Genomic DNA, 23,496 nt, shown 5'->3' with positions numbered 1-23,496 from the left:
GCTTCCTTTCTTTCAGACCGCGAAATAGTATTTGCTTTAAAAGAAGGCGATATTTGATGTCTACTAGGTATGCTGGAGCCACTCCTAGTAGAGAGACCCATCGTAAATTTGTAGAGGTCAAACAAGGTCTCCGATATCAAACTTGTCTGTTTGTTCAACAAACATACCGAACTGTTGTCTCCAGTAGCTCACAGTTTCTATCATCAATCCCGAACTGTCAAATACAAGACTGGTGTACCTTTGATGGTCAAAGTTGAATCCCTATGTATGATCCAGCCTATTTATCTAAGAGTGACGTAATTCCGTATCAGGTTGGAGTTGTTTTGTGATCCCAAGGCATTCATTTTTAACTTTGTTTCAATCCGAAACAACTAATGATTGCATCTTTCGATTCCTGTTCTTTCAAAACTTACCTTACATGTATGCAGCTATTGGCTAATTACTGAAACTGAACTGAAACTCGTAGATAAAAGTCAATGCAATTCTATTTAGAGGAATAATGGGCCCAGGATATGAAAGTTTTGATTTCCATCACGAATATAATTTCACAACATTGTGAAAACAATTACAATAAAAACCGCTTAAAAATAAACAGGTTTAATTGAAGGGCGTGCAATGTAAGATGGTTGATGATGGAAGACTGCTGCTGGATGAACGCAATTATTCCTGGTATGTTGAGGTTTGACTTTTATGTGGTAATAAAATTCTCCAAATAGAAGTAAGCTGTGTCAAGCGATCTGTTTATGCCATTGTCACAAGACCGCGACTAAACAAAGGCTAAATCATTTCTTAGTGACTCGTCAGGTCATATTCCACAGAGGAAAACTCATCAGTCATGCAGTAGGAGGGAAGAATATAACATGCAAACTTTGATTTTTCCCTGTGTTTGTTAGAAGTTACGATTTCATATTTGAAGACGGATTATGAAGTATCTCTACGCATATGCTATCATTTCAAACCAAACCATATTTGTTTGTATAAGTTTGTAGATGGGGATAAAGTTTTTGAACTAAGTTTAAACAGGAATTGAAATATCCCCAAAACGTTTCAAATGTACAAATTACTGGAAATCGACTGCAATCGTTAACTCCTGCCTTTTTTTAAAAAACTGAAACCGTTACCTGTTTCTCCTAAACATACTTAAAGAGCAATGTTTTCTTAAGATGGGCGGGCATGAAATCTAACCTCACATTCAGAAATAGCGCATTTCAAGAGTATCAAATGGGCATATAAAAACTCGTTACAAAATATGTTCAGCGACTTAATTGTTACAATGTAAAGTAAACTTTGGAAGGCTAGACTCTAGATGAACCAGTTTCAATTAACTTTGTTCTATTGTACGATATTCGATTTCATGTCAGACCACCAATCAATGTATTGTTTAGTGGTCTGAGATTTCATGAAATCAAATTTGAATTAACTTATTTTTTTTTACCATCGTATCTTTTTCATACCACTTCGCATTATGTACTTCACATCATGTACTTAACATCATGTGCTTCACATCATGTACTTCACATCATGTACTTCACATCATGTACTTCACATCATGTACTTCACATGTACTTCACATCATGTACTTCACATCATGTACTCTACATCATGTACTTCACATCATGTAATTCGCATCATGTACTTCACATGTACTTCACATCATGTACTTCATATCATGTACTTCACATGTACTTCACATCATGTACTTCATATCATGTACTTCACATCATGTACTCTACATCATGTACTTCACATCGTGTACTTCACACCATGTACTTCACATGTACTTCACATCATGTACTTCACATGTACTTCACATCATGTAATTCACATCATGTACTTCACATGTACTTCACATCATGTAATTCACATCATGTAATTCACATCTTGGTAAACAAAGCTATGCAAAATTGTTTTCTAATGGAATATTCTGCAAAAAAAAGAAATAATAGCTTTGGGAAAGAGTCATCCGCATAAAAATAAGGAGAAGAGTGTGTGCAGATATGAAGAAATAGCTATAGTATTCACCTCCTCCTTATTTTGCAAATAATTGTATAATAAAGACATAAAATTAACGTTTGAAATTCTGACGCTGGAATTTATAAACAAAACTTACATACTGGCTTCTAAGACTGTTAGCAAATCTAGAGAAGATAACAGATTACGGACAACCTCGAGATATGAAAAACGAGGGACGAACAGGAACCCATTTCACTCTTGCGTTTGAAGTATATGACATTTAGAACAAGAAAACGAGATTTTTATTCTTTTTCATCTTATATATTTTCCAAATCTGTGGCCTCGACTTTACATAGGGCATATATGAAAATAAAAAATATAACGAATGACAAATATTTCTGTTGCTGAAGTTGAGGAGGCACTACGAATGTAACGGGTGGCTCTTTTAGCGATATTTGCCCCCATGGATAAGTTTAAATTGTCACAGTAAATACCCAGGGAGTAAGTCTTATAATAGTAATAACTCGATACCAAAGCAATCCAAGCAAAACTGTCTCAATGTCAAAAGTTAAGAAAATGTGTATGTAGTTTTAAATCGTATTCAGCGGGAGATTGCAGAACAGGAAAGCAATATCGATATCTTAATTAACATTTGACTTGTTAAGTAAAATTCACTGGAGTGGAACTAAAATAATTACAATAGCTAAAATAAACTGATTATCATAATTTGACGACAAAGCCAGCATGTGTCTTAAAACGGAGTAAAGTGTAGACGAAACAAGGCACGTAATCATTCTGACCCCGTACAGTGTTATCACACTATGTCCTGAAGTTAACACACATTGCTATTTTAAATACTCAGCCATCACATCAATATCAATATCCTTCCTCAGGACTTACAACGCATACGTTAAATACACCAAAACCAAAATGTACATAGACATAGCTTTCTTTGATCAGAATATATATAAAAGCCTGCATTGTACATACATATAACGATAGAAGTCACGCAAAACACATGGAGGGGGGGGGGGTTATATTTACTGAAAAAAAACCCTAGTAATTTTAGGGGATTTTACTGGGTTATTACACAAGGGCGTGTAATATTTCATAGATTGTTGTTTTCCAGGTCTACAGACTAAATATAACAACCTTTTGATTAATATATATTCCTACATGTAAGGCCGGAAAGAGACTGATATTTCTTAGTAGTATAGAGATTGATACATTTGTAGCAGCAAGATTCGTACGATCTTTTCCTCAGAAAACGACATTCTAAGCAATAAGAAAACAACAATCTATGAAATATTACACGCCCCTGTGGGTTATTAGTGTAGTAACCCGATAAGTCGTGTTATTGTGGACGTACTATTTTTGCAAAAATATAAACAATATGTTATTTGAAAATAGAATTCTTTGTAAACTGTAAATGTCAACAAATTATAAAAAACATATTAGCAAAACGAGACAGTTTAAATTGTACGAAAGAGACATGATGTCATATTTTTTTTCCAAGCACATACTTTATTTAAATACCCACTAAGCCCATATGTCTGTTTGTGTACAGTTATATAATGCAACTGGCTATGTAATTACGTTAAAGTGTTATCGACATCTAGGCCTGTCACATCAAGCATAAAGCTAGCGGTTGATTAAGTGTAGTATTACTGTATCGAGTATCAGAGACAAATATCTACTCTGAAATTATTACATTAATTCAGCTTTCACACCCAGGGAATCCATCGCCATTGTTTTAATACTGACATGATATCTGTTGTCATCATCCAACGAACAACATCGCTACCGGTGAGGGCAGGCTATCAGAATCCGACACCGAATCCGTGACAGTTCATGCATTATGGAAAATGAAATATAAAACGTTTCATATTTCTGATGTCGCAGTGGTGAAGTAACGTTTCAAAATGAGTGTACGTAACTGAGCAAATTACAACGGATATTACCTTTATAAGGTGTCTTCATCTGTGTGAAGATTTGTTTTCTTCAAATATCCCAAATGTATCTATATTTTGATATGATAAATAAAGGAATGCAAAGAAACGACACAGTCAACCTTTGTCACAGGCATAAACTTACAAAATATTAAAATTGGAATTTAGACATTTATCATTTTGAGAGGTTAAGTACAACTCATTCTAGATATATTAAAATATCAACTCGTCATCATTGACTACTCACCAATAAAATCGACCTCTAAGTAACATGTACAATGTCTAATCATTGATATTTTAACAATTTTCAGTGAATACATTGTTGGTTGGCTGATAGAAAAAATACCTCCAGTTACATCTAGTACAACTTTAATATAACGTGTTGTACTTGAATTCCTTCTAAATCAAGCTGTGAACTTACTTTCTTCCAATATCGTATACAGTTTCATACACTTTGTCGAATTTACAACACACGGAGCGTTTTTACTGGAGAATATCAAAGCTAGCAAAAATCCACTATTTTATGAGTAATCTTAAAGTGAAAAATAGTGGATTACATCGAATTTATGTCTGAATTACCATCGTCAGCCGATGAATCCATGACAAATTGCGTCCACCGTGCACCCCTTCTGAAACTCATAACGAAGTTACTGTTTACGACAGTCATCAGAGAGGGCGGTGTTAGAGAGAAGTCTTCCTGCGCAGCTACAGTGTCATTATTTTCTGATAACCGCCCCATAGCAAAGATCTTCATTGTAGGGTGTTCATGGAGTAAGTCTTCGTAGTCGACATTATTTACATGCAAAGTCCACTTGGAAACTGACAAGGTAAAATTAGGATAATAACATGGTTTGATTACTTTTTCAATGAAATAAATGAACCATAAAAAAAGACACAGTCATATAAATTATCAAAATATCTCGATTTGTGTTCTCAATTCTTATCTTTAGCAAAACTTAAAACAATTATTTGATTTCAACTTTAATAAACACCTTTATTTTTCATCGTTACATCAATAAATGCAGTTTTTCCAATTTTGGCGATACACTAAAAAAGTAAAAAGTAAATTGCTGCATGGTGGACTCATATGTTCTATAGCTGAGAAACTCTTCACAGGAACTTTGCATTAAAGTGTAAATTTGACATGACAGATTGCATGGATTGCTCTAAATAAATTGTTGTTACGTGTTCCTTCCAATTTCTGTGTCTGTTGTATATTTGTATATATTTTTGTTTTAGTTTGTCTTGTAGATTTCATATACTTTTGAAGCCTTTGAGCTCGTCCTCGAAATGAACGTTATTACATTATAATATATTTACCACTGTTATGGCCAGTTATGACGTTTCCAAACTCTATGGCCTGACATTCTTTGACGAGCACACCGGTATAATGACATATGTAACACCTTACGTACAGATGCTGTACAGTGCGAGTGTTGTCATAGTAATATCGATGTTGAAATCGTCTCCAATTGTCACTTTTTTCCTGACAGATATTACACAATTCAAGTCCAACTTGATATTCTTGTCTGTTCTGTAAGTATCAGGTCTGCTGCCATGACTTGCTGCAAGTTCCAGTGCCATTCTTTCTTCGGGTGAACCTGCAACAAGGGATGGTTGCAAATTTAAGCCTCTAGTTTTCACAAGATTCTGACATTCGTTTTTAGAAGCGACAATTAAAAGGCGCCTCAAATAATTTAGTTATTATTCCACTTACACAAATAGACAAATAGCAAAAATATGACCGAAGGAAAACTTTGTTTGGAAACACGTGAAATGTTCGATCTAGTAAGCTAATACTTGGTCAAATATACCTAATATATAATGTGTCTAGAAAACATTGCTCCAAGTACCTAACCAACACATACATTTTTTTCACCACGTTATGAATATTGTTATATTAGTGTGGTTTCATCTGAATATTTATTTTGAAAAAAAAACCATGGTGGTGGTGATGGCATTGAAGATTTCAATTCAGAGTTTTTGTGCCATGAATGTCTTCAGGCCTATTCATCTTTATAATTACAAGTTTCAAAACTGTCTGCAAATAGTGGTTATGAATTTCCGAGGATACAACTTTAACATACATGTTTCTCAAGAGGTCGTAAAAAGTTAAAATAATATTTATGTCTACGCGTACCGATAGCTAGGCGTACTTTTATGTACTTTTATGTAGACGAAAAGACCCGGATGGTTGAAATAATGTAAACTCTGCTAGGACCAGATGAAGGAGAGAGAGACGCAGTGCAAGAGAATGTTCAAGGTTATGAAATCTAATTTCCTTCGGAGTATGAACAAATTAAGTCATTAACGTCAGTTCTTCAAGATAATTTTAGACCATAAATATTATACTTGACTATGTCGCCACTTCTAAAAAAAAAAAGGATAAGTAGGTAGTCTTCAGTTGTTTTGTTACGTACCTGTCCAAAGTTCCAGGGTCTTCCAAATGAATTTAAATTGGACCCAACATATAACAATCCGGTATCATTCAGAACATATTCATTGCGTAGTTCTTCCCCTTCATCTGTACGAGCAATTTGGAGTTTAAAGTACAAGTATATAAAGTCATACCATCGTCGCAAACCACGGCCTGTTTTACGGCAACGTTCTTAACGAGCCTCCACGGTAGAAATGTAGTGGTAGAAATAAGAACTCTGGCTTGCGAGAATGAGTCATACCAACGTCTATAAACTCCACAATATATAAGAAATGTATCGAAGCAAAATAAAGTTACCGACATGTAGTTGAATTGACAAACAATATTGATGACAGTTAGGTGCTGTGCAGATAATACTAATTACAATTAATCTCAACGCGGATTGTTAGTAGTACTCACCTTCGCACCAAGGATTGAACAAGATATACACGGGTTTCGATCGCCAGAGTTGGACTATTTTACTGTTGATCACAGTAGAAACGACAAGTGTACATCGGCAGACAATTTCTGTTAGTGGTGAATGAATTGCCAAAGACAAGACACAGCCATCTTGTTTCAAAATCTTGAACTGCCATTTACTGTCTCTGTGGTCACTACCCAATCGAATACGAATATGGGACCGGTCAGTTTCTTCGGCCTGGGGGGGGGGGGGTGGATTGGGAGGGGGGGGGGTCATCCTGTTTTTGAAATTGGCAGTGGGGGGGGGGGTCATGCTGTTTTCAGAATCCTTTTTCTACAATGGCATATAGCCTTGTCTGAAATGTGGTACATGTAAATATTTGTTCTTCTCCCTGTTTCTTACATGAATTCTTTAATATTACTTATTAGTTCAAGCATAACTATAAATATACATATACATGTATTACCTAGCGACCACACTAGTTACAGAACATGTCATGTAAATGCTTGGCTGTTTCACAATCATTTGTTTCACTTATATTGCACTTTGGGGTAAAAGTGAACTTGAAGGTTTCGTAATGGTAATCTTCATATAGTTTATAAAAGAGGTTAATCTAAAATGTTCCCTACTCGTCACTATGAACTTGTCAGAAGGGATTAATACACTTTCGATTTTGGACACTACATGTTATTGACACTACAAATCACCACATCTCATCAGATTCCAGTTTCTATTATACACTAGGTATGACCACCTAAAGTTCTCTAACATACCGGTGACTTTACTATACATGCAATATTAATGCCACTATACCAATGTTACGGGGCCATTTTTATGTGACATGGGAAACTTACATTTACGTTAGCTATTCGAAGCTTGGAAATATTACCTCAAAGGCTATGAATAACCTAAACATTGAGATGATAGTCTTGATGTGAAATGTTTGCCAAGGTAGTCTTAAATTGCCTTAAACTCCAAATCTATCCTACCAATGATACTACCAGTAGATGTGCTGACCTTTACTACATATTATAATGATGCCATTTAACTGTTTAAGAACATATTTCAACCCTATGTAAGTTATACGGAATAGTTTATGATACTTGATGGTGCTGTCTTATAAAGCATGGATTGAGTTATTGCTTGAAAGGGTCTGAATGGCCTAAAATTGGCTTTAAGAGTAAAAATCCTCCATGCAGGGCTTCTAAAGGGAGACTCCCTTGGACCCCCCACATGAGGTGGACATATCTAAGTCTCAAGCTCTTCCCCTCTTACTGTCAAGATGCTATCAAAGTATATTTCAAAAGTATTTCAACCCTGTGTAGTTGCTTTTTACATGTTGGTGCTGTCTTGTAAAGCTTGGAAATTATTTTCTGAAAGGGTCTGAATAGTCTCAAAATTGACTTTTCAGAGTAAAAAACTTCCAGGACTTCTAGGGGGAGACTCCCTAGGACCCCCCCCCCCCCCACTGCATGAGGTGTACACATCCCAGTCTCCAGGTCTTCCTCCTACCTCTTACTGTCAAGATGCTATCAAACTTAATATTTCAAAAAATATTTTTTTCTTTTTACATATTGATGCTGTCTTGTAAAGCTTGGAAATTATTGTCTGAAAGGGCCTGAATAGTCTCAAAATTGACTTTTCAGAGTAAAAAACCTCCAGGGCTTCTATGGGGAGACCCCAAGGACCCCCCATAAGAGATATACATATTCCCTGCTCAAAATATTCCCATACCTTTCACTGTCAAGATGCTATTAAACTCCTTTTAGAATATATTTACCCTGTGTAGTCAATTATAATTATGATAGTGCTAACCCGGGATCTTATAAAGTAGATGCAAGACAGTCAAGCAGTCCACACTGAGTCACGATCAAAAAATACCTGTCATGTGAATATTATATATATGGGGGGGGGGGGGGGTCATCATGTTTTAGAATTAAGTGATAGAGGGGTCAGCCTGTTTTTGGTTTTACAGATGGGGGGTCAGTGACTTTTTGTCGGCCCAATTTAAGAATCCACCGCCCCCCCCCCCCGGCTGAAGAAACTGACCGGTCCCTAAGGGTGTTCTTCTTCTTCAAACTTGGACTCTCTCCTTTAAACGAGACAAACACGTGAAGAGTAAACAAGAAGTGTAACTCATGTATGAAAAGACAGTTTGGGTACTTATATGACTTGGACGAAGCCGTCAAATAATTCATCTTATTCTTTAAAAAAAAGTTTGAAGACATATTGATGAATACTTCTGAAAGGGATAGAGTCAAGTAAACATATGTAAACACATTATCATCCTTGTATATGTACAATAGTATGTCATTAATGATAGCTACACCTGCAATCAATATATAGTCTGTACCAAGTGAGAATAATATACACTAATTTAAATCCCCAATCTGATGTAAGAATAGACTAAATATTTGATTTATTTAACTTTATGTCCATCATACATTGTCGGTTTTGCTGGTGTCATTCTCAGTTGTTTAAACCCCAATTTTTGATTCCCACATATTTTGAGTGAAGCAATGCGAACTGAAAAGGATCTAAAATGTTACTCTTAAGCCAACATTGCCTGTGAATATTTATTTCAGTCGCAGACAATGATTTCTGCCTTGTCTGTGTTTCAGCTCTACAAGTATCCAAGTCAGGTGGGACAAGTACTTGTTTTAATAATGCCAACTGTTGTAAAATTTAATGTATATTACATGTATGTATATTATGTAATGCGGTCCCTGTCAGGAACTATAGACTACCTAGGAAGTAAACTGTTCAATTTTTGCTGTCACAAAACTACAACATATTCTCAGTTATAATCAAGGAAAACAATAAGGGGTACTCATACAAATTTTTCAAATAGAGTCGAAGTATTTTCAAACTTAAGCCATTTTGGAATCCAGTTTGGCTGCCGAATGTGGGAAAATAAATGATTGTCAATTTTCTATTGTTTTAAAAAATCAGAAGCAAGCTTCTAGGTGGCAATGTTTGGGAAATTTCGTCCCCAGAGCGCATTCTGCGACATCGACTTTCCAAGTCATCTGCAAATGAGAATTTCCGGTTACTTGGGTGTTAATAATGGAAAGGTTAAAGGGCACCAACTGACGTCGAGCGTTGTCAAGCCATGGCTGCTAGCACGAGCAGTGTAAAACGCCTCGAAATCGATGAGAATAACCTAATTTGTGGAATTTGCTGTGAACGATACAAGAATCCTAAAATTTTACCGTGTTTGCACACTTTTTGTGAACAATGTCTCGTCAAACTGGTAAAGGATGCAAAGTTGTTGTGCCCGTTTTGTCGTCGAGAACACCAAGTTCAGCATGGGGAAGTGGCAACATTGTCTGCCGATCTGTTCACCGAAGATTTGATGAAGCAATTCGCAGAAGCGAACTCCTTGGTATGTGGGGCGTGTAGAAAGCAAGGCGAAACACCCACGACGTATTGCTTAGACTGTGGTTTTGAATTGTGTGGTGGTTGTGTGGGCATTCATGGCAATATCCCCGTAACTCAGTCACACAATTTGGTCACTCTGGATGAGTACCAAAGAAGAAAGGGCATTGACCCGACCTCAGTACGACCCCCTACCTTCTGCTGTAAACACTCTGGCACTGTACTAAGGTTCCACTGCACCACTTGTGATGTTGCTATCTGCTCAGAATGCGTAGCCACTGATCACCTCATAACAGAACACACGTACATATCCCTCCAAGATGCAGCAGCAGATGTTACCGAGAAACTAACTGCAATGGTTGAAATGTTAGCTTCAAAAGAAGATGAAGCTAGTGATAGCATTGCTGGGATACAACAAATGGCAGCATCTCTCGCGCAGACTGTTCAAGTCGAAGAAAGGAAAATCAATGAGCACGTTGAAAAGACTCTTAAAGAACTTACTAGTAAGGTAAAGGGGAATGGAAAGCAACTACTGGAAGAGTTGAAGCAAGAACGTGGTCGACGACAAACAAGGTTACAAGCGCAACTCAAAGAAATGGAAGGTGTGCAAGAAGACATTTTACATGTACGTGAGTTTGCTGAACGACTCGTGAATCATGGAAGTCCAGTACAGGTGATGTCTGCGAGGAAGGGTGTGCTATCTCAAGGAGATAGGCTCCTGGCTATTGAGACTAATCAAAGTCCTATTGAAGATGATAGCTTGAAATTTCAGCAATCTGATGATTTCTGTGCAGATAAACGTTTAGGCCACATCAGGACAACCATGTACAGATTGAGTAAAATACCGGATTTTGGAAGAATTGGAGATGAAATCAGAGTCATTTTGGAGATGGGTACATCTACTGCTACGATCAATGATGTGATAGCTGAAATAATAACACCTGGCAAGAAGATTGAAATACTAAACATGTGTGACAATGGTGATGGCACAGTTTCTTTGATGTATACTGGTAAGGCAGAAGGGAATCACGAACTGTCTGTGTCAGTGTATAAAAGACCAATACAGGGTTCACCAGTGAAACTAAAGATTATTCCAAGGAAGGGTTGGTCACATGAATTTTGTCACGAAGGGTCAGATAAAGGTCAGTTGAACAACCCACATGGCATAACCATGATGACCAATGGAAACATGTTGGTATGTGACAGTGACAATAACAGATTACAGACATTCACCATTGATGGACTTCAGGTTGCTGTTGTCACATATACAAATTTTACACATGCTTTTTGTCCAAGATATGCAGCAGTGGCGAAGACTGGTTATATCTACATTACTGATAGTGGAAATAAACAGGTTATTGTCTGTGATAATACTTTGAAATGGATAAGATGTTTTGGTGAAGATGAATTGGTAAGACCCATGGGCATTGGCATAAGCCCTACCACTGGAAGGAGCTACATAGTTGATGGAGGTCGCCACTGTATACATATATATGGGCCAGATGATATCTACATCAAGTCCTTTGGCAGTGAGGGTTCTGAACATGGCCAATTCGAGTCACCATGGGACATTGTCATAATGAACAATGGAAACATCATTGTATCAGACTGTGGTAATGATCGTCTCCAGGTTTTCTCTGAAGACGGGGAATTCCTGCTTTCTTTTGGCTCTGATGGATCTGAGAATGGTCAGCTAGTAGAGCCTGAAGGACTGGCTTTGGATAATGCCAATAATTTGTATGTGTGTGAATATAGTACTAGAAGAGTACAGAAATTCAATTCCAAATGTGAATTTGATTGCATTGCGATCAGTGAAAACCAGGCAGGGAACCACGATCCAAGAGGAATATGCATTACCAATGATGAGCCATTGGGGAAAGTGATTGTGTCAGAGTGTTGGGACCGTCACTGTATTTCAGTCTATAACCAATAAACTACATTCTTAGTGTACAATTACAGTAGTATCCTTTTCGAATGAAGACTGAACAGTATTTGAATTGTGAATTTTCAACTCAGACAGTGAACATGCATCATATATCATTGTGGTGTGAGACGTTTCCATTCCATATGTGTATTAACCCGAAAATGGGCCAGAAAAAGATATTGAGACTGTGCATGTTATATAAAGATGCACCGATGCACTGCAGTGATCCATGCAAATGGTGGACATACCTACTATTAATCTTGGGACACTCGAATTTGTAGCGTAAACTTTGACCCTGTCGATGAGACACAAACATTATAGCTAATGCACTCTTGTCAATTAGGTACTAGATGGTAACTTTGGACTTCCAGAAATAAATCCCATATGTATAGACAGACTAGAGCTCGTGGATGAAAACTAAAAAAATATATCTCATGCAGTTTCTTGTTGCAGCCAGTGTATATATCGGAAACAGGATAGCATAACTGAAAAATACCGCCAATGGCGTTGTAGCACAACTGTAGTTTTTAAAAATGTTTATCCATATGGTAGTCCATGCTAACAAGAAGTGTTCATTTGTTGAATGACTATCCAGTTGCCTATCCAACCATGTTGCTATCTTTATGATATATGCTATCATTTGGCTGTTGCTATGGGCGTGGTCATGTTGTTAGATATATTTGCATACATTTTTGTATATTTTTGTTCACTTGTGTATGAATTCCTGATATTATCTTTGCAATATACGTGATCATTTGGCTGTTGCTATGGGAATGGTCTTGTTGCTAGGCATATTTTCATACATTTTTGAATGTTTATTCAATTGTCTATTAATCCCCGTTATGTTTGCAATATATGTGATAATTTGGCTGTTGCTATGGGCGTGGTCTTGTTGCTAGGCACATTTGCATACATTTTTTGAATGTTTATTCATTTGTCTTTCTATTCCTGTTATATTTGCAATATACATGATTATTTGGCTGTTGCTATGGGCGTGGTCTTGTTGCTAGGCAAATTTACATACATTTTTTGAATGTTTATTCAACTGTCTATTAATCCCTGTTGTTATCTTTGAGAAATACACGACCGTTTGGCTGTTGCTATGGGCATGGTCATGGTTGCTAGGGTATTTGCATACATTTTTTAAATGTTTACTCATTTGCCTACCAGATGGTGTTGTTATTTGACCAAAATATACTGCCATTTGGTTTTTGCTAAGGGAGTGGTCATGGTCGCTAGGGCCAATTTTCTCAAAATGTTTTGAAGAAAATCTGCAGAATAACACTTTCAGAAACATCTCACCAAGTTTCAGACTCGGTGACCAAGTACTTTTTGAGATATAAGTTTTTGACCAAAAATGAACATTTTTACACCTAATTTGCATATTCATGGTATCATTTCTTCATCCATACAATACATCTCAAGATACATTCCCATTGAATTTCAGCCCAATCTGCTTAGTAGTTTTGGAATTGTAATAATTTGCATATCACTGATGGAATCATCACAGACAGACAGACAGACAGACAGACGCCGGGCGATCCCTATAGCACTACTGAACCTCAGTCTCGTGAATGTTCAATTATTTTGCTATGGAGTTACCAGTAATGTATCGAGCTACTCACAAATTACACATACTTTGTATTAAAGTACAATATAACGGTGAAGGTCTACCTTCTGAAACGTTTGGATTTTTCGTCCAAAGCAAGATATATCCTGTAATCCATATATTATGTGGTGGGCTTTCCCAACTTTAGTCTCGTAAAACCTCGTGCCTCTTAACGGCACTTTTCTGCGGGAAAATACTGACCTGCGAGCGCACTTTGATAGAGTTTCTAAATTAAACTTTTAGTATTACGAGTATGTAATAATCACTTGACCGAATTGTACTCCTTCATTAGTACGTTTAAATCGCACTGGCACATGTGGTAGGTAGTGAACCCAGCAGTTTCGATAAGGGATGGGACATGTGATGAAATTAAACCAGAAATGTGTTAGGAAGAGTCATCTGTTAAAAATTTCAGTCTGTTGTGTAAACACTTTAAAGTTTACATAAAATAAAGTTTGTATTTATGTCGTGTTTTCTGTTGATTTCAGAATGAGAGTAACAAATTGTATTTGAATGTAGCTACAGTAACATATAATCAATGAGTTTTGTAGGATGCGAGTCAGAAACCAACCTGGTCGTAAGTCTTTTTATGCACTGTGACATCAGGCTAGAAAACACACTTTAAAATGGTTAGCGCTCTCGAAACCTAAAATACATGCCAGTCGAGTCACATCTCTTAGAAAATGAATTCAGTGATCATTTAGAGTGTCTCTTACATTCTAACGAAACATAATAAAAAGTAGGTTAAAAATCAATCTACACTATCAACATTTCTGAACATTTCTGAGTTGTATTACAATGTAGGTGCCACAAGAATAAACTTACTACATGTATGTTAGGTGTGCAAGGTATGGAGAACAGGAATACTGGCAAGTCAGCATCTGAATACTTACCGAGGTGGACTTCAAAATTTAATGAATCTTCATCAAGTTGGACATTGTGGTTGAACTCTAGAACGACTTCAAATGGCTGTCCTCTGTTCACTATCAAATTATGGATTTCGTATTCCAAAGTATGGTGTGCGCTGCGGTTGGCTGCGATTTCACTGCAGTGCTGGTTAAGTGTAAACAAAATTGGGTAAATATAAGAAATTAAAGAAATTAATATAATATAAGAAATTAATCTGATGAGATGTTTATCTGTTACCATATGCAAACCATTGGACTCATCATTCTGCTTATTTCATTATCTTGCCTTCTTTGTTGTTGTATAATGTCATGTGTTTTATTTACTGGTTCATATCTATCTGTCACCATGCAGTGATTTACAATTCAGATTTCTTTGTGAGAGATGCGTCAAGTGAAACAACCTCACTACAAAAAGTTAAATAGAGATGTCAACCCCAGAAAAAGAAAAGACAAAAGAAAATCCAATTCTGACTCTAGGCGTACCTACTTTTGAAACTTATGTAAATCAGTCATAGATACATGCACATCACTCGACCAAATCAATATAGGAACAGAGGAACAGAACAAAACCACCACCATGGTACTACTCATTAAAAATTCAACGTCGAGCCACAAGCTAGGTCATACACTTTCAGTCAGTGATTACCTGTACCATGCATTCCGATATACAATATTTTACCCACTAGTTAGCCACAACTCTCTCTCTGATTTGTATGCTTGGATGTTCCTTATTTTATACCTTCCTCTATAAGCCGTATTTCTTAACAGTTAAGCATAACAAACAGTTGAATAATATGTACCAAAAATGTGTTAAGAATTTAAAATTTAAAAAGTTGAACATTTTGGATAAAAATGTACAAACAAGTAATACTCTTCAACACAAAGCAATCAAAACTTGGATAGTCAGTCTGTATAGAAAGTTTTAATATCTAAATTTCTTTTTTATACCTGTGCAGAGAAATCAGTATCTTTGTTGAAGTAATTACAGGTGCAAGTATTTTCCTTAGTTTCTTTGCAAATATTTTCCATACTTTTCAAGAAAGTTTACGGAAAAAATTATAAAATTTCTATATCTTTTACAAAACATAATTCATATTTGAACCAATGAAAAAGAAATGAAAAATGTTTTCACAAAACCCTGTACACTGGTGAGATTTGTCTGAATTGAAGGAGCTTTGTGAGTGAGAGTGAAAATTAGAGGGAGTTGTGGGTAAAATGTTGCTCAGTGCTATTTTACACACTCAAACTGTTTGCTCTTTAAATTTCAGACAGCCTTAGGGTAAAGGGCGTTGGAGATACAATTAGAATGGCCATCTGTCTCAAACATCTATCTTAAACATAGTGCTATATGCCTACCTATAATATGAACTGATAACAGGGATATGGTAGAAATATTGATGGAATTAAGACAAGCGGACACTAAATTACCGACATTGGAATCTAAACACTACACATAGGTGAAAGTGAAACTGGAGTTTTCGTCCACACATCGGGACTTGTTCACCAGTCTCATATTCTTAGTTGGTTGCATTCTCCTATGAAGACAAGGCGATCATTTTGACTCCATGACAAGTAGCTGGATATCTCCTATCAAAACAACGAGATGATTTTAACTTCAGGTTTATCGAAAATTACAGTATTTTTACTATTATTATATCCATTATGTTGTTGGATTTACCAAATCAACGGTAGGTGATTGAACACTGAATTACATGAGTAGTTACGATTATGTATCAATCTGATTAAAATCCGATGTTGTCAAGGTCATAGAAGAAAGTTTGCACCTGATAATATGGTGTAGATATTACTTGAATGGCGTCTCTACATATTCTACTTTTTTGAGTTATGTTGACCAAATATATGGCCGCCATTCAGTAAATAGTGATATGAACACCAAACAATGCTTTTGATTTTTAACTATCTAATGACAAATATATAAATATCAAGAAAATTCTTACTATGAAATCAAGTGTTCGAAAAATGTCTCTTAAAGATTGCATCAACATAAACATTATAAGGCTGCATTCACAAATAATGGGCAAGGGGGGTCGGAGGAATCATGACAAAATTAGATTTTTTTCAAGTCCCCCCCCCTTTATAACCCCAAAAAATTCAGACCCCCCCCCTCCACATGGTAAGAAATTTTCAAGCCCCCCCCACACACATTTATTTAACATATATATAGCCACACACATACACATGTGAACACACACACATACATACATACATACATACATACATACATACATACATACATACATACATACATACATACATACATACATACATTGTCTCTAATGTAATTGCATGAACATGTTTACATTTGGAATCTCCAGATTTTACTCATTTGCACATACTTTAACATTACTTGAGTGTATATTGAAGCTGTACACAGGGTAATTAATGTTAGTTGTTTTTTTATACAGGAACTTGTGTATATACATGTTTTGCACCCTTTTTTGTTAAAAGGCTGTCAAATTTTGACATGATTTTTAGTTCTCCAGTTTCACTAATGTTTTTTGGCTGAACAGTGCTGAATTATTTTTTAAAGCCATACTCCTACCCTGTTAACAAATTTACATGAATAATTTCCAATATTATTTTTGCATAGTGTTTTTAAAATTAATGGATCTAGAGACAATTAGACTACCGTACAGTCTTTTGCAAACAGCATATACAAATTTGCATTCAAAATTTAAAAAAAATACATGTAAACTTTTAAAATAGGGCAACTCTGTCCTTTAAGCCAAACACTGACATAAAATGTCATTGTTTAACATAAAAATCTATCCATGTGGATTTCTTTTAAAGGCTATCAATATTTGCAGTCTCCATTTTCCGAAGTCGAAATGCCAATATTAACGTTGACATGGTATGATGCAAAGGCATTCTGTGAAGAAAGAAGCGGCCACTTATTGCGATTTCGTAGTGAAAACATGGTAATGGCAATTATGACGTGGGTGCAAAATCTAAACGTGGGTATGTATGAATTATTTTTAGGACTTAACAATGACATTTATAATAATGGACATAGTGTTGTTAGTGAAATGTTGTTAGTTCTGGGTTGATCACATGACTCATCACTGGAATCTTGAGTGAAATTGGAAACGACCCCCACCCATCCCCCACCTGAAATCAAGTTTAGACTGACTGATATGGATAGCTTCCTTGACACCATGCACCTACAAAGCAACGTTGGTCCCTGCCAAGTATTTTGATATTATCGATATTATCCCAGCTAATCTTATGACCCGAGTGCACTGTCCAAATATGTTTCAAATTCAACAACCAGAGTGGTGAACACAATTTCAACTCTAGATCTGTTTAGTGATCAATAGGATAAACTTGATTGTCGATACAGTAGGTTAAACTTGATTGTCGATACAGTAACCTACACGGAAGAGTGTGGTGAGATAGCAGGCCAGGTGGATAGTCTGACAGCATATGCATAAATCGTATATCGTATCGTATTACCTGCCATCTCTCAGTCATATTTGAGTCGTACTGCAATTACCTAGTCAATTTAAATCCTTATAATTATAAAGAGAGAAAGAAATTCGTACACAGGGCAGTAGCCATATACTGACCTGTAGAAGTATTCACATCGCATCCATATATATATATATATATATATATATATATATATATATATATATATATATATATATATATATATATATATATATATATATATACACACACACATATATATAAATATTGGCGTATTTATGAGTGTATGTCATTATCTATGTCAGGCGATATATGGTTCGATGCTAATGATTTGCTTGAAGAGGGTAATTTTGTTTATACCGATAACTCACCGTTATGCTTAACCCACTGGTTTCCAAAAGAGCCAAATAATGCAGGCGGCAATGAAAACTGTGCCAATCTTCGGTAAGAAATGAAACAAACCGGTTATTCTTTCGCTACAATTGAATGTGTGTATGTGCGTGCATGTATGTATGTATGTATGTATGTATGTATGTATGTATGTATGTATGTATGTATGTATGTATGTATGTATGTATGTATGTATGTATGTATGTATGTATGTACGTATGTATGTATGTATGTATGTATGTCCCTCTTCATGAATAATTCGAAGTTCCAAAAAATTTCTTGTGTAAAATGCATAACCCTCCCCCCCCCACACACACACATGCGCGCACGCTTAAATCTGTTATAAATAATAAACAGTTTGCTATATTGAGAGAGTTTTACGATACCTAGTATCTCATCTGCCACATATCTCAGACTAGATATATTTAACACATTTAGTACAGTTACACCAGATTCTATTAATAGATATCCATTACCCAAGGCGGCATTCATTGTATAGAACCATATGGAACAATTCTCCATTCTTTACTTAACTATTCCTTCATATGATTTGTGTTGTATAGTGCACATCGCAAACGTCTGTGGAATGATGCACGTTGCTCCACTTCGAAGAATTTCATTTGTCAGTATAGAGAACGGACATACCCAGGTATTATATACATAAATCATTTTCATTCATTAATTGTTTAGTAATAACGTTTCATACACATGATTTATTGATAAGTAAGGAATGTCAGCACATTTCGAAATAGACTCACGCCAAATGGATATATTTTTAGCAGTGTAGTAAACGATATTACTGTCGTACATACCACAAGTCTTGTAACCATGGTAACGAGGTTCTTTTCTTTTAAGGAATAAGTCTTAACAGTCTTGACAGCATGGGCATTTACAAGGTGTCTGATTATATTTCGACCTCGCAATATGCGTATGAATATTGCCGTAACGATGGAGGCAGGTTATTGACAATTCCTGATGCTCACACACTAAACACCGTTGTCTTGCTACTTCGAGAATATGAACATCGTAAGTACTGAGAGACATGTCTTGTCTTGTACTTGTCCTCACCAAATTTGTTTAACAATCATTTCCTGTATGTACAATAACAAAACTTTCACACGGTTTTAGTTTTTTGTAATTTATTAAGTTACAAACACGGACTTGTTCGATCATGTGTTGTTTCACATTATCTTTTTATGTATACTTTTGCCATGCAGAAATTTAAAGGGCTTTATTGACTGTAAGGGAGTGTCCAGATTTTACTTCTGGGGCGGAGGATTTTCAGGGGGGCATCAATTTTTCCCAGGAAAGATTAGGGGGGGGGGGCTAAACAAAAATTTCACAATTTTCTGGGGTGGGGGTCATTAAAAAAACATGATTATTTAATGCAACATAAATCGACCTGCAATTCTGGCACTTTTCAAAGTATAAGTTGTCCGTGGGGATGTGCAAGACTTGTTTCATCACAATCACTATCAGTGTTATCAGCAGTACATGAATTTTCTGAGCTATCAGTATTACAATTGTCTCCATCACTACCCTAGAACATACATTACAGAAATGTAACTTTCAGTCTCAGAGTCACTACTATCTGTTTCACTCATGTTGATGATATTAGTTTTAATTTCATTTGCAGTCATTTTGCGTCATCAAAATTCTGGTGTTCCTACTACGTGAGTGGATATTATGTCTATTTTTATCTCTTTTAATGTTCTCTGTTTTGGTAATTAGTGCTCATCAAGATATTATGTTGGCACAGGGTTGGAAGTCATCTACAGCTCGGTTTGTGTTTACGAAATCACCCCTGGAAATAGAAGTTAAACTTATATATCAGTCAAAGTATAACAAGAGAAAATGTTGATAGTTAAATTATTTCAGTTTTTGACTATTCCTTCCAACATTAAAAATATTCACATTTATACTTGCACTGTTGACAAGCTGAACAACGCAAACCGGCATTGGAACTAAGTTGTATTCAATACATGTCTAAAAAGTAAAGTAGAACAGTTGTGAAGTATTTAAAGTATACCCCCATTACCCAATGGAAATATGTTGTTCTTGCCATTGTGCATGAAATGGTTATCTTGCTTTTTTTTCCAATATAATGATTTGGTTATTTATGAGTATTTTTTTTTAGCACAACTGAACAAAGGTTCAGAGGTTCAAAAGATATAGGCATGGCGCTGAAGCTGTGTTTGTGTGTGTATGTATGTATGTATGTATGTATGTATGTATGTATGTATGTATGTATGTATGTATGTATGTATGTATGTATGTATGTATGTGTGTGTGTGTGTTTTGTATTAATTGTATGCATACAGACAGACAGACAGACACATACATACATACATACATACATACATACATACATACATACATACATACATACATACATACATACATATATGTATATGTACATTGTGTATGTATAGTGTGTTTGTGTATATGTGTAAGTGTATGGGGGGGGGGTCAAGGAAAAAACTCAAGAACTTGTAGGGGCCATAATTTTTTCCCAAGCTTTTGTAGGGGGGCATGAAAAAAGTACACATGGAAAAGGGGAAATTCTCCGGGGTCCCCCTGAAAGTAAAATCTGGACACTCCCTAAGTTAAGAATGAAGGCAAATCATTGTATGCTTTCTGTCTTCCTGAATGTAAAATAACCACTTTATCGAATTGTAAAATAAACACTTTATCAAATTATAAAATAACCACTTTATCGAACTGTAAAATAACAACTTTATCGAATTGTAAAATAACCACTTTATCGAATTGTAAATTACTCACTTTATAGAATTGGAAAATAACCACTTTATTGAATTTTAAAATAACAATTTTATTGAATTGTAAAATAACAATTTTATTGAATTGTAAAATAACCATTTTATTGAATTGTGAAATTACCACTTTTTATTGAATTGCAAAATAAGCACTTTATCGTATTGTAAAATAACCACTTTATCGAATTGTAAAATAACCACTTTTATCGGATTATAAAATAACCACTTTATCGAATTATAAAATAACCACTTTATCGAATTATAAAATAACCACCTTGTTAAATTGTAAAATAACCACCTTGTTAAATTGTAAAATAACCACCTTGTTAAATTGTAAAATAACCACCTTGTTAAATTGTAAAATAATCACCTTGTTAAATTGTAAAATAACCACCTTGTTAAATTGTAAAATAACCATCTTGTTAAATTGTAAAATAACCATCTTGTTAAATTGTGAAATAACCACCTTGTTAAATTGTAAAATAACCACCTTGTTAAATTATAAAATAACCACCTTGTTAAATTGTAAAATAATCACCTTGTTAAATTGTAAAATAACCATCTTGTTAAATTGTAAAATAACCACCTTGTTAAATTGTAAAATAACCACCTTGTTAAATTATAAAATAACCACCTTGTTAAATTGTAAAATAACCACCTTGTTAAATTGTAAAATAACCATCTTGTTAAATTGTAAAATAACCACCTTGTTAAATTGTAAAATAACCACCTTGTTAAATTGTAAAATAACCACTTTGTTAAATTGTAAAATAACCACTTTGTTAAATTGTAAAATAACCACTTTGTTAAATTGTAAAATAACCACTTTGTTAAATTGTAAAATAACCACTTTGTTAAATTGTAAAATAAGCATCTTGTTAAATTGTAAAATAACCACCTTGTTAAATTGTAAAATAACCACCTTGTTAAATTGTAAAATAACCACTTTGTTAAATTGTAAAATAACCACTTTGTTAAATTGTAAAATAACCACCTTGTTAAATTGTAAAATAACCACTTTGTTAAATTGTAAAATAACCGCTTTGTTAAATTGTAAAAAAACCATCTTGTTAATTGTAAAATAACCACCTTGTTAAATTGTAAATTGTAAAATAACCACCTTGTTAAATTGTAAAATAACCACTTTGTTAAATTGTAAAATAACCGCTTTGTTAAATTGTAAAAAAAACATCTTGTTAATTGTAAAATAACCACCTTGTTAAATTGTAAATTGTAAAATAACCACCTTGTTAAATTGTAAAAAAACACCTTGTTAAATTGTAAAATAACCACCTTGTTAAATTGTAAAATAACCACTTTATTGAAGCGTAGTTCAACACAGTGATATATGGATTGACTACGTCGATTTGAACCGAGTGAATTACTGGACTCACTACGATGGGACAGCAGAGGCTTTTCGACAATGGAAGGCAGGTGAACCCTATAATTTCGCAGTTTCAGCATTTGGTCTCAGAGCTGGACAGCATTGTGCTGCCCTAAGCGTGTAAGTGTCAATTTTGCATTATCACTCATACAAACATGTTCCATAGTCGATTATTGGGATAATGTGAAATAATGACTACAAAAATATTGAATTTCGAATGCGAGCAATGATGACTTGACTCTTGGTCGTTAACCTTACGTGCTGGAATGGAGCAAAATACATGAAATGTTAGCCTAGAGACTCTTACAAATTGCTATATATGAAATAAAATATTGTATACATATCCTATGTGATATTGCAGACAACAATATACTCCAATGTGGTACAGTATTTTTAATAACAACAATGGCATGAGAGAAAACATTTTTCTCAAGAAATTCAATGTGGAGTTAAACTGATGTGTACTGTTTATATTTTCTACCACAATCAGACCAACACAAACCTATAATGTCGATTATTGTGGGATGTTCAAACGGTTCGTCTGCCAATATGGTAAGGGTGAGATGATACAATTTGGAAATTACTTCTTTTCTGTACGTGTGTATCATTGTAATCTGTTGGAGGGAAGGCTAGTTGTCTTTGTTTCATATAATTCATCTACTTGATATTCGCTATTCTTTATCTAGAATGTCAGTTTCATTAGCTACGTAGAGTTGTCTTTGTTTCATATAATTCGATTACTTGGTATTCGCTATTCGTTATCTGTCATGTCAGTTTCGTTAGCTAGGTAGAGTAACTGTTGTCTTTGTTTCATATAATTCGATTACTTGGTGTTCGCTATTCGTTATCTGTCATGTCAGTTTCATTAGCTAGGTAGAGTTGTCTTTGTTTCATATAATTCGATTACTTGATATTGATAGGGTATATTGTGGCACAT

The 23,496-nt window shown here is 35.0% G+C and overlaps 1 protein-coding gene across 1 annotated transcript; it reads left to right on the top strand.

The window, feature by feature from the left end:
• Positions 1 to 9,851: 9,851 nt before the first annotated feature.
• Positions 9,852 to 12,050, top strand: LOC144433203 (tripartite motif-containing protein 2-like). Its single transcript, XM_078121515.1, has one exon. The coding sequence runs from the start codon at positions 9,852 to 9,854 to the stop codon at positions 12,048 to 12,050; it is 2,199 nt and encodes a 732-aa protein (XP_077977641.1).
• Positions 12,051 to 23,496: the final 11,446 nt, after the last annotated feature.

The sequence above is a fragment of the Glandiceps talaboti genome, chromosome 1, assembly GCF_964340395.1.
Source record: "Glandiceps talaboti chromosome 1, keGlaTala1.1, whole genome shotgun sequence".
Classification (NCBI taxonomy): Eukaryota; Metazoa; Hemichordata; class Enteropneusta; family Spengelidae; genus Glandiceps; species Glandiceps talaboti.
This window is presented reverse-complemented; position numbering and strand designations above follow the sequence as displayed.

Coding starts and splice junctions, on each gene's coding strand:
- LOC144433203 (XM_078121515.1), top strand. CDS start 9,852: ATGGCTGCTAGCACGAGCAGTGTAAAACGCCTCGAAATCGATGAGAAT.